The sequence below is a fragment of the Cnephaeus nilssonii genome (assembly GCF_951640355.1).
Source record: "Cnephaeus nilssonii genome assembly, chromosome: 15".
Taxonomy (NCBI): domain Eukaryota; kingdom Metazoa; phylum Chordata; class Mammalia; order Chiroptera; family Vespertilionidae; genus Cnephaeus; species Cnephaeus nilssonii.
Window position 1 is genome coordinate 9,865,403 of NC_137086.1, and position 11,585 is coordinate 9,876,987.

The 11,585-nt window shown below is 49.3% G+C and overlaps 1 protein-coding gene across 2 annotated transcripts; it reads right to left on the reverse strand.

The window, feature by feature from the left end:
- Positions 1-342: 342 nt before the first annotated feature.
- TP53I3 (tumor protein p53 inducible protein 3) lies at positions 343-11,153 on the reverse strand. Of its 2 annotated transcripts, XM_079792648.1 has the most exons (8): positions 10,922-11,153; positions 9,956-10,083; positions 6,994-7,108; positions 5,053-5,195; positions 3,903-4,170; positions 2,485-2,697; positions 1,427-1,623; positions 343-703 (listed from the first exon to the last, which is right to left on the reverse strand). In XM_079792648.1, exons 4-8 carry the CDS (start codon positions 5,188-5,190, stop codon positions 521-523), a joined length of 999 nt encoding a protein of 332 aa, XP_079648774.1. In that variant the 5' UTR covers positions 5,191-5,195; positions 6,994-7,108; positions 9,956-10,083; positions 10,922-11,153; the 3' UTR covers positions 343-520. The 2 variants fall into 2 exon arrangements, with proteins under 2 accessions (XP_079648774.1, XP_079648773.1); XM_079792647.1 differs by lacking the exons at positions 9,956-10,083; positions 10,922-11,153 and having other exon boundaries at positions 6,994-7,538.
- Positions 11,154-11,585: the final 432 nt, after the last annotated feature.

Genomic DNA, 11,585 nt, shown 5'->3' on the forward strand with positions numbered 1-11,585 from the left:
CCTCATCTCCCACCTCCTCCCCGCCCCGCCCCGCCCATCCCATCTCCCACCTCGTCCCCGCCCCGCCCACCTCATCTCCCACCTCCTCCCCGCCCCGCCCATCTCATCTCTCACCTTGTCCCCGCCCCGCCCATCCCTTCTCCCACCTGGTCCCCGCCCCGCCCATCCCATCTCTCACATTGTCCCCGCCCCGCCCATCCCATCCCTTCCACCTCCTCCCCGCCCCGCCCATCCCATCCCTTCCACCTCCTCCCCTCCCCGCCCATCCCTTCTCCCACCTCGTCCCCGCCCTGTTGGCCTCCGGCCGCGCGCACGCCAAGCACAGAGAGCCGGCTTCCCTTCACTCTTTATTTCCTTAGACCAGCTTTACACAGATCAGTGGACGAGGCCGGGGAAGGCCCAGTGGGTTCCAGGTGGGCGTGGAGTAGCAGCCCGTCTCTTGCCTGCGTTCAGAGAATTTTCACCCGATCTGCTCTGGGAAGGTCTGAGGCACCCTTGTCCTCGAGTGCCCCCTCCTCCTTCACTGGGGCAGCTCCAGGACGATTTTGCCCATGTGCTTATTACTCTCCATGTACTTGTGGGCCTCTTGGATTTCAGCCACAGGGTAGATTCTGTCCAGAACCGGCTGTAGACCTTGGGGGCCCTCCATGGAGAAGTGGGGCACAATTTGCTCCGTAAAAGCCTTCACCATCATTTGCTTGTACTAAGTAAGATACGGAAAAGAGACCATCAGCCTGGACAGAGCCTGACCTTGCTACCCCCCATCCTGCTTAGCCTTTGTGGTCTCTCTGAAAAGTGTACCCATTTGCAAAAGCACACAGGGATACCTAACCCCTCCGTTACCAGCATGTATGTGCATGCCCCCAAATGTGTAACCAGGTAAGGGCTGCAGCCTGGAGTAAAATACAAGTGTCACTGACAGCCTAAGGACTTTTAAAATAAAGATTTCAAATAGGAGGCAGCCACAGACGGGTCTTACAAAGACTCAGCTCAAAAGGGATGTCTCAGCTCTGCTCCCCCCGTCATGTGAAACCTTATGCTGGGAAACATTCCCAAAGCTGGCACGCAGAGATTTCAGCTGAGGTAGAGGGTTCCTTACCTAAGAGGCTTTCTTAGCATACTGAGAACAGTTCTGCCTTGCAAAACAGTCTTGGAACCAATAAAAGTATTTCCAAATATGGTCAGTGCTTTGTTAGAGAGTCTCCCCAGGTCTCATCTATGAAGTGTTTTCTACCCTCCTTCTAAGATGTTGAGGCTTCTATTGACCAATGTTAATTAGTTCTGTGAAACTGGGTTCACTGTTTACCCACAGAGGGGCAGGTTTCTCCACAGGCTCCCTAACTTAAGATGTGCCAAATCTCCCCTTCTCTGGGGTTATGAAAATGAGTCACATTGCTCTGGGTAACAGTTTTCACTCGTCTCTCACCTTTTTGTCCCTAGATCTCAGCAGACTGGCGACCAGGCTTCCTCGTTTAAAAAGTAGTTTCGACAACAGAGGCCCACTGACGTCAGCTCCCCCCATCAGGCCATAGAGAACCCAGCGGCCATCAAGAGCCAGACAGTTGACGTTTTTCTCCCAGTAGGATCCTCCTATGCAGTCTAGAATAAGGTTGACTCCAGCACCTTCCACAGGAAACACAATTTATGCTAGTCAGACACAGAAGGCTTGATGCAAAATAATATTCCCAGAGTATATTTGTGGATGTGTGGCTATAAATAAATACAGGCACAAGTGGTAAACGTATACATTGGAACTAGAAACACTGCTTATAGAAACGTTGTAAATGGAGTTTAGGTAGCTGAACTCTGCCATCCGTGCTTGAAATAGTTCATCTCTTATGATCTCAAGCCACACCAAGAGGGAAATGGGGCAACCCCATGCTCTGGTATCTTCCCCAACCCCCACATAAGTAGAAAACCCACTGGCACCTGGGCATGAGTGAGAACAGAACCGGGGAGGTCCACTCCAGCCCATAGGGCAGGCTGGTAGTACACACCTGAGTTAAGAAGCCTCTGCACTGGGTTGTTTGAATTGTAGCTTTAGTGTCATCTCTCCTTTTTGACTCATATGGAAAGGGAAGTGCCAGAAATATTCAGATTTGGCTTTGGAACACAGAGGCTCATCCACTTAGGAAACTACCTTCGAAACACTACCTACTATGACCACCTCCCAACTGGTCTCTGCCCCATGTCTCCTCTCAACACACTGTGTACGGCTGGTTGGGAATAAGAGGTCCTGGGTCATTCTGGGCCAACTCTGCGTGATTAATTATCCAGTTTCTAAAATGTATGTGAACCAGATCACAAGAATGCACATGCAAACTGTCTTCAAAGGTCCTACACTAGAGTCCCAGAACTTGGCCAGGGCAGCTGTTGTGCATTTAGCAGAGGCCAGACAGATCTAGAGCACTGGCCTTGAGGCTGGCCAGGATTTTATGTAATCACTTCTGATATTCCTGCTGAGCGGCAGAAGCTGTTGTTTACCTTTGGTGAATTTCATCGCTGCTTCAGAAAAATCCTCTTCTTTGTAATTGAATCCAGCAGCTGCTCCAAGTTTTTCTGCCATTTGAAGCTTGTCCTGGGAGCCAATTGTGACCAGAGGAATAGCTCCAGCTATCCGGGCGAGTTGGATGGCAGCTGTGCCCACCCCGCTTGCTCCTGCATGGATTAGCACAGAGTCTCCGGCCTGAACTTTTCCTGTGACAGAAGTACAGAAACCATGCTCGTTACTTTGAACTGCTACACATTGTCCACACAGGCATCTTCTACCATGGTCACCTGGCCCAGGGACAACTAAATGCCAAATGTCTTGCTTTCTTTAGAGAACATATTGATAGTTCTTTTTTTCTTATTGCCTCTGGTCAAAGTGGAAAACACCTTTTTGCAAGTTATTAGCAGCCCCACCTGTAATTTGTTTTACCTGAAATAACATCAAAGCACATATCTCTGACCTACACCTGAATGAGTAAGAATAACCACCATTCCCACTGTCACCTCCAGAAGCTGAAACTGGCCTCCAGCTGATCTCACTAATCCAGGCACTACACACCAGCCACCAGGCTCCTCCTAAAATGGACTTCTCATTGCCACTTTGTCCCCAGAATGTAACGTGGCTCTCAATTGACTTTTTGTATCAAGTCCATACAGCCTGCAATTCAAAGCCACCACAATTTAGTCCCAGCCTCGTTTATTCACAAGTGGTAATTGTCATCCTTCACGTCTGAGCAGAGCAGCCAATCTCACTTTTCTTTCTAAGAAAGTGAAAGACACTGTCTTAGGTCACTGTGGCTGTCCTCTGTCCATCACAGCTCTAGCCACCCTTCTCTTCCAGAAAGCCCTCCCTGACCACCTTTGCCCACCCCAACTTTTCCCACCTCAAGCTTTGTCGTTAGAGACAGAGCCACCCTCCTGAACTCTATGGTTGTCTAATTCTTGTGCACATTCTGTCTTCCTAGGTACACTGAGCTCCCTAAAGGTCTCGGGCTCCCTCACATGACCTTTGGCTGGCCTCAATGGGACTGGGGAGGAATAAGAGTCGACTGGATGGCTCCTTCTGCTGCACTAGGGCTCCCAGAGAGAAGCTCAGCATGACTTTGAGAAGCTGGGGTGACTGGTGGCCAACAGTGTGGAGATGCGCACATCCAGTGCTATTCAGGCCTTCTATCTGATAACTGTGATTTTCAGCCTCAACTATCAAGCCATTGCTAACATGGTATGAGGACCTGATCCTATAGGTGATACAGTAGGGTGAGATGCTGGGTTTGGGTGTGGCTCAGTGGCCAGGACAGGACAAAGCTGCCCTGGAGGACTACTGGGTTTTGGGGTGACTAAGTCAGGAAGGAATTGAACACATTTGTATGGAGTGAGCATGGAGCAGGGGGTGGGGTGTGGAAGCTCCTCACCCACGAGATGTAACAGCTGGAAGGCGGTGAGCCAGGCCTCTGGGATGGCTGCAGCCTGGGGCAGAGTCAGTCCTGCTGGGATGGGCATGAGGAACCCCTCAGGGACAGTGACATATTGAGCCTGACCCCCGCCAGGCAGCAGAGCCATGGCTGGGTCCCCGATCTTCCAGTGCCCCTGGCAGCCAGGCCCCAGCTCTGCCACGTGTCCAGATGCCTCGATTCCCAAAATATCGCTGGCTCCTGGGGGTGGTGCATATTGTCCTTGTCTCTGCAGAGAGTAAATTACACTAAGTGGTAAGCATGATCAGAAATCTGTGTCACCATCCTTGCCCTCTTCCAATAGCCATCTCCCTTTTTTTCCGATAGAAAATTGAGGATAAAGTCAGGTTTTTTTAATGTAGGAAAAAAGAGAGGAGAGATCATTTGTTTCATACAAGTAAGAGATGGTAGATCACATAATCAGTGGATGTCACATTAGTAAGATCCTTAGCTTTTTCTCTCATCTAAACCCTGTTTTACAAATGGAGAAACTGAGGCCTAGGCAGGGAAATGCCTGGGTCCCAGTCACGTTTATTTTGGAAAAATGCCCCGGTGATTTTGGTGTACATTTCTCAAATACCCCTACCATCCATCCAGCTGGTCCAGTTTAGCTCTCAGATAGCGGACAGACAGAAATTCTGAGTGCTGCTCCCTGCCCACTCCGGGACCCTCAAAATGGAAAGAGAGCAGACTTTGGAGCCACAAGGACCTCAATTTTAATCACAGCTCCCGGGATGGTTCGTGTTGTGGTCTTGGATAATTAACCTCTCGGACCCTCAGTTTCTTTACCTGTAGAATACAAATGGTAAACCAGGTTGCCTGTGGAGTAAATGAATAGAGCATGGCCTACCAGACACCCCTGCTCAACAAACTGTAAACCCCTTCTCCTTCTCTGGAAGCCTGAGCAGACTACGGGTTAACTCGGGGTGAATTCTGCTTTGCTAATACTGTATCCCTGCATTTTGTGTAAACAAAGGAGATTTTATGGTTCCAGGACTCGGCACCCCCAGCATAACCTCACCATGAGTGTTATTGGCAGTGCCCTAGGTTACTCCTTATCGGTCTGAATGTTTATTGGAGGCTCTGGAGTCCCGCCCTGGCCCCTGAGTACCTGGAGAATGTCGGCCCGGTTCAGGGCACTGGCTGCCACCTTCAGGAGGACTTCTCCCTCTCCTGGGCTGGGCTTGGGCACCTCCTTCAGGTAGAGGTTTTCTGGTCCTCCCGGCTGGTCAAAGTGCACGGCTAACATGTTTCCTGAGGACACAGAGCACAGCGAGGCAGGGAGCCTCAGGAGGGCCGTCCAGGAGTTAGGGCAGACACCTTATTTGCTTTAACCTGGCCTTTTAGTTTTAGTTTTTAGCTTTGACTCAAACTGGCCTCACCTAGTGCCCTGACCCACCCACCAACCTCTCCTTTGCTGAATCTTTAAGCCACCAGGACAATGACGTTCTGTTTAACTACTAGGAGTCTTAGGAGCAAGGTCCTGGGTCTATGACTACTGAGACAGAGGGAAACATAACATCTTGGCCTCAGTTGTGTTTTAGCTTTGGACACAGGAAAGTGGGACAATCCCACAGGACAATCACTTTCAATAATGGACAGAGCAACTCCAAGGCTGATATCAGGCCCAGATGCAATGATAAATACCCTCTACCCTAGCACTGACCGAGCAGTGGAGACAGGTCCCAAACTCCATTGGTCACCATGACTAAGGATTTTTGTCCTATACAGGGTGGGGCAAAAGTAGGTTTCAAGTGGAGCAAAGATAGGATTAGAGTTCATATGGAAAATAATGCAATAATTAAATAGTGACACAAGAACAAACTCTGTTTCGCTTACTCACAGCCTACTTTTGCCCCACCTGTATAATCCACCCCCTGAAAGTCATGGGGAGTCAGGTCTTTGAGCATGAGCTACGTGACTCCGTGAATGGCACCATCTCCTTAATAAATCCTTACTTGCTTGGCTGCAAACTCCTGTTTGTGTCTTATTGGGCTTTGACGTGTGCAGGCAAATGGACCCCTTCAGTCTGATAATAGGAATGCAGCGCCCAAGCCCATGCAGGGCCCCTGCGGGCCAGCCCCGGCCACTGGCATTCCTTTGCCAGGTCTCCTCTAGGTCTGCCCCCCCTGCCCACCCGGGCCCTCCTTCCTCTGAGGTCCCTGCCAGTCCAGGCGGACCGACAGAGAGGACACACTCTGGGACAGGGTGGATGAAGCAGCCATGGCCTTACGGGGTGGATGCTGCGGAGCAGGGAGATACTGAAGAGCTCGAGGCAAATTCCACTCCCTGCGAGTTGGAGTCCCCACCCAGCGTGTCCCTGGTGGAACTGCCCAGAAACCTTATTTTCTTGCATCTGGCCTTTTATTTTTTAATTTTTAGCTTTGATTCAAACTGATCTCACCTAGTGCCTGACTCACCACCCATCAGGACCGGATGCAGGGATCATATGCAGAGCAAACCCTTGCGAAATCTGACAGAGCAACTCCAAGGCTGACATCTGGACCAGATGCGATGATCAATTCCCCTAGCACTGACCAATCAGTAGAGACCAGGACCCAAACTCCGTCACCATGACTAATGGGTTTTCTCCTATTCATCCCCTGGAAACCATCAGAGAGCCAGGTTTGAGCATGAACTCCCTGTGACTCTGGGCACGGTGCCATCTCCTTAATGAATCCTTACTTTCCTGGCTGCAAACTCCTGTTGTGTCTTTCTGGACTTTAGGCGCACAGGCAAACGGAGCCCTTCAGTGCGGTAACAGGAGCACAGCGCCCTCAGCCAAGCTGCAGGGCCCCTCGTCCATCTCCGAGAGGTCTGCCTCCCCTCTCCCCCTCCTTCCTCTGAGGGCCCAGCTGATCCAGACAGACCCCACACAGAGGGCGCGGACTGTGACAGGGCGAATGAAGCAGGGATGGTCTTACCGGGTGAAAGCTGCAGAGCAGGACAACACAGAAGAGCACGAGGCAAATTCCACTCCCTCGGAGTTGGACAAACTTCCCCCCTCCCCATCCCGCCGGCCGGTCACTGGCCTGGCGCCCCAGTGAGTTACCTGCTCAGAACTCTCGGCGGCTCCAGACAGCCTGCGTGGTCCTGTGATCTCTGTGGATCCTTAGAGCCGAACCCGAACCCGGAGTCCTGGGACAGCTTGGCAGCGAACTGTCGACCTGGAGTCAGGGCAGCGGGGCAGTGCGCGAGGGGTGGGGCAGACCAGGACCAGCCCTCTCCCTCCCTTCCGTTTCCTCCTTCCCTCTTTAAAATGCAAAGCTGGTGACAGCAAATAGGATTTCCTTTTCCTTGGAGTCTCTGGAAACTAGTCTTTCTCTGGGTTTGGCAGGAAATGCTGCTCCCAGCTCTCGCTGAAAGAAGAGAAAGCTTCACTCTCTCTAGGGAACTAGACCCCACGTCAGTCCATTTCCCAGTCAGGCCAGGCTTTTAGCCCATTTGCACTGTGGGTCTGGCATCCTGCCCTGCCTGTGGCCAGGCATCTGGAGTCCCGAGTAGGATGGGTAAGCAGTGTGGTGCTGAGAGAGGAGTCATCGGGGGAAAAGGGAAAGTAAAAGCAGTCCTGAGGTCCTGATCACTTCTGCTCTCCCACCTCTTTCCTGGGGAGAAGGAAGTGCTCTGCCTCTCCCCTCCCCCGCCCCCCCCCCCCCCCCATGCTGCTTGAAGAGATGATTTGGGCTGGTTAAAAGCTGTACATTATTGACATTCTGGACTAGATAATTCTTTGTTGTGAAAGACTGCCCTGTGCACTGTGGGATGTTTAGCAGCATCCTTGGTCTCCATTCCCCCCTCTACCTCCCGCCCCCCGCCACCCCCCCAAGTCAAGAAACATGAAAAGCCTACAAACATTGCCTGATATCCCGGGAGCGGGGGGTGGGGTGGTGGTGGTGGGAGTGGGGGTGGCAAAATTGCTGCTAGTTAAGAACCACTTTTGTGTGTGATGGGTATACACAATAGGACAATGGGAGTATTAAAAATGTGAGACTCTAAATAAAAAGAAAGAATATATAGTTTCTGTGGTGCCACCTAATTTCTCAATTAACCCTTTAAGATTCAGCTCTCCGGAGCCTTCCCTGATTCTTTAGGCAGGGGCCTTTCATTTATTTGTTCATCAAACGTATTATTCATCGCCTATTGCACATCTGACACCATCTCGGGTACTAGAGAAAGGAGAATGATTACCACACAATTCTTGCCTTCCAGGGGCTCACAGTCTAGGAAGACAAAGAACTATGATGGCAGTGATAATCAAGGTATGCATAAATACCCAGCACAGGGGAGAGATGCCTAGGATCTCCCGTGGGTCTCCAATGGTTTTTAGGAATTTGCCAACCGGATGTGAAGAGGCAGGAACAGAAAAGGGCATTTCAGGAAGATGGGACAGCATGCACAGAGGCCCGGGAGGCGGAGACTCTATCCTGACCAGCTGTGCTTTCCTGATTTATTAAAATAGTTCTCACACATCGTAGACTGGTGAGTATTTGTCGGAAGAATGAATGAACTACTGCTTTCCTTACTAATAGAAGTAGAGGCTTCTGCTATTTCAAAAGAGTGTTCATGCGACTCCAAAAAATTTTAGAAAGTTCAGTTTACATGAAAACCTAAACACAACTCAATTTATACCGTTTATTAAGCTCCACTCTCATAGGTATAATTTCCCAGTTCCATATTAAATCTTTATTCAAAAACATGTAGACACGGAAGGAGACTGCGGCAGATACCAACGAGCTGCCTGCCTGGCTCACAGGGATTCCTTTTCCTTCGCCCCGCCCTGTATAGGACAAAAATCCTTAGTCATGGTGACCGATGGAGTTTGGGTCCTGTCTCCACTGCTTGGTCAGTGCTAGGGTAGGGGGTATTTATCATTGCATCTGGGCCTGATATCAGCCTTGGAGTTGCTCTGTCCATGCAGGGACCTCAAGGTTTAGTTGACCGATTCAGGAACAAACATTTCTCAAATCCGGGCTCTCGGTTAGTGCTTGCTTTTGCATATGCTCTCCTGGCACTAGAGCATATGCAAAAAGAATTTCTTTTTCCTTCTCTTGGTTCTAATCACAGGACAAGCAGTTACGCTCCAGCCCTATTTTTCACCATTTCCTGACTGCCATATATTCATACGTTTGTGTTTGGACTCTGGACTTTGTTCCACTAATTTAGTTGTCTTTACTCACAAAGTTTCACACTGTTGTCATGACAGCATGGGTATTTTGAAAAAGTTCCCCAATTGATGGTAATATATCTCTATCCCAACGAGAAAGGTAATACATTTTGGAACTGGACAGCTCCGGACCTGAATCCCAGCACCTCCGTTTTCTGCTGCATGACCGTGGAAGAGTTATCTAATCTTTCTTAGCCTCAGTTTCCTCGTCTGTACAATGAGACTACCTAGTTTATAATGTGGAGGAAGCGTGCCGAAGTATAATATGGGGCTTCCAGTAAATGTGATTTCATCTCCTTAAACCCTTATAGGCAACAGAAAGTCTAGAGGTTTTGAGCACAGGGTGATATCATGTTTTTTATCCTCACCTGAGGATATGTTTTACTTATTTTAGACAGAGAGGAAGGGGGAGAGAGCCAGAGAAAGACACACACATACACTCACAGAAAGAGAGAGAGAAACATTGATCAGTTGCCCCGACCGGGGATTGGAGCCACAACCTTTTTGGCGTATGGAACGATGCTCCAACCAACTGAGCCACTCAGCTAGGGCACTTTTTTTTTTTTTTTTGTAAAGAAGGATGTAGAATATGAGGATGGACTGTAGGGGAGAGAGACAGTTCGGGCAAGGTTTAGTTGATAGACTCAGGAACAAACATTTCTCAAAACCGGGCTCCCGGTTAGTGCTTGCTTTTGCATATGCTCGCCTGGCACTAGAGCGCCGTCTCAGACATTGCAAACACTGCCACTGCAGTAACGGGCCACGTCTGTTGTACAGTCAGGATCAGAAGGGACACAGAAAACTGAAATCAAATTCTCTTCTTAAGGTTCTTCAAACCTTCAGTACTTACCATAAAGGGAACAGTCATCTGCCGGACACATTGTAGTCCTTTTCCCTGAAATACAGTCCTTCTCTTCTGGCTTGCGAAGGGCTCTTGGTGAGTCCATTCACAAGTGTTTGGACATCACTGGGCATCACCTGCAGAGGTTAAACAGTCTGGGAGTCAGCAGCCTGGCAGTCTGGCCACACGTGGCCCACTATCTGTTTTTGTATGCCTGCAAGCTAAGAATGTTTCTTACTTTTTTTTTTAAAATATATTTTTATTGATTTTTTACAGAGAGGAAGAGAGAGGGATAGAGAGTTAGAAACATCGATGAGAGAGAAACATCGATCAGCTGCCTCTTGCACACTCCCTACTGGGGATGTGCCCGCAACCAAGGTACATGCCTTTGACCGGAATCGAACCTGGGACCCTTGAGTCCGCAGGCCGATGCTCTATCCACTGAGCCAAACCGGTTTCAGCTGTTTCTTACTTTTTTAAGTAGTAGGGGGAAAAGCAAAAGAATAATATTTTGTGGTTTGTAAAAATTACATGAAACTAAAATTTCAGTGTCCATAAATAAAGTGTCATTGAGCACCATCCCATGCACCAGGAGGTCGCAGGCTGGATTCCCGGTCAGGGCACATGCCCAGGTTGCTGACTGGATCCCCCGTGGCGGTGTGTAGGAGGCAGCTGATGGATGTTCCTCTCATTGATGTTTCCCTCTCTCTCCCTCCCCCTTCCTCTCTCTCGAGTAAATAATAACATATTGAAACAGTTTTATTGGAATATAGTCATACCTGTTCTTTCATGAATTGTCTATGGCTGCTTCCCACTACAACTGCAGGTGGTTGTATCATCCTGACACAAACCATATGGGCTGGAAACCTAAAATGTTTACAGGGGCTCTTTACAGACAAAGTCTGTTTAAATCTCTTACTCCCAAACTTTAAAAAAACTTTTATTTAAAACTCTACACCCAAACATTTTTCTTACACTAAAGCCTGGTGATGCTCCACGCAGGATCCGCTCCTGGAGTTGGACGGGCTGCGCTGTCCACATGCTTGGCGCCGCAGGGAGTCTGGTAGGAAGTCCTGCAAACGGCTTACGCTCACTCAGCTGGAAAAGGGCGGCTGCAGTTAGAGGATCTGCTCTGACTTGCCTTGTAAAGACCTGTGAATGCAGATCTCCCTGAGACACTTCGGACAGTTTCAGTATCAGCATTAGGAGGAGAGTGGCAGTCCATCACTTAGTGTCCACCTAAACTCAAAGAGGAACATAAAATCCCAGAATCATAGAAAATCACAGTTCACACAGAGCAGGTGATGCAGTGAGTTTGGAAAATCACAAGTCGTCATTTTCTAGCGGTGTCAGTGGTTTGCATCTGAATCATCTGGGATTAAAAAAACAAACAAAAAAACAAAAAACAAAAACAGCCCACCAGGCGTGGCTCAGCGGTTGAGCACCGGCCTGTGAACCAGGAGGTCACCATTGGATTCCCGGTCAGGTCACATGCCAGGTTGCAGCTGGATCCCCAGTGTGGGGCGTGCAGGAGGCAGCTGATCAATGATTCTCTCTCATCATTGATTTTCTCTCTCTCCCTCTCCCTTCCTCTCTGAAATCAATAAAAAAAAATATTTAGAAAAATCAAACAAACCAA

Bases quoted from the DNA above. Each gene is read 5' to 3' on its own strand.
- TP53I3 (XM_079792648.1), bottom strand. From the start codon at position 5,190: ATGTTAGCCGTGCACTTTGACCAGCCGGGAGGACCAGAAAACCTCTAC. The intron at 1,624-2,484 runs GTAAACAACAGC...TTCCTGTGGAAG, and splicing joins AGCGATGAAATTCACCAAAG to GTGCTGGAGTCAACCTTATT. The intron at 704-1,426 runs GTGAGAGACGAG...TATCTTACTTAG, and splicing joins TGAGATCTAGGGACAAAAAG to TACAAGCAAATGATGGTGAA.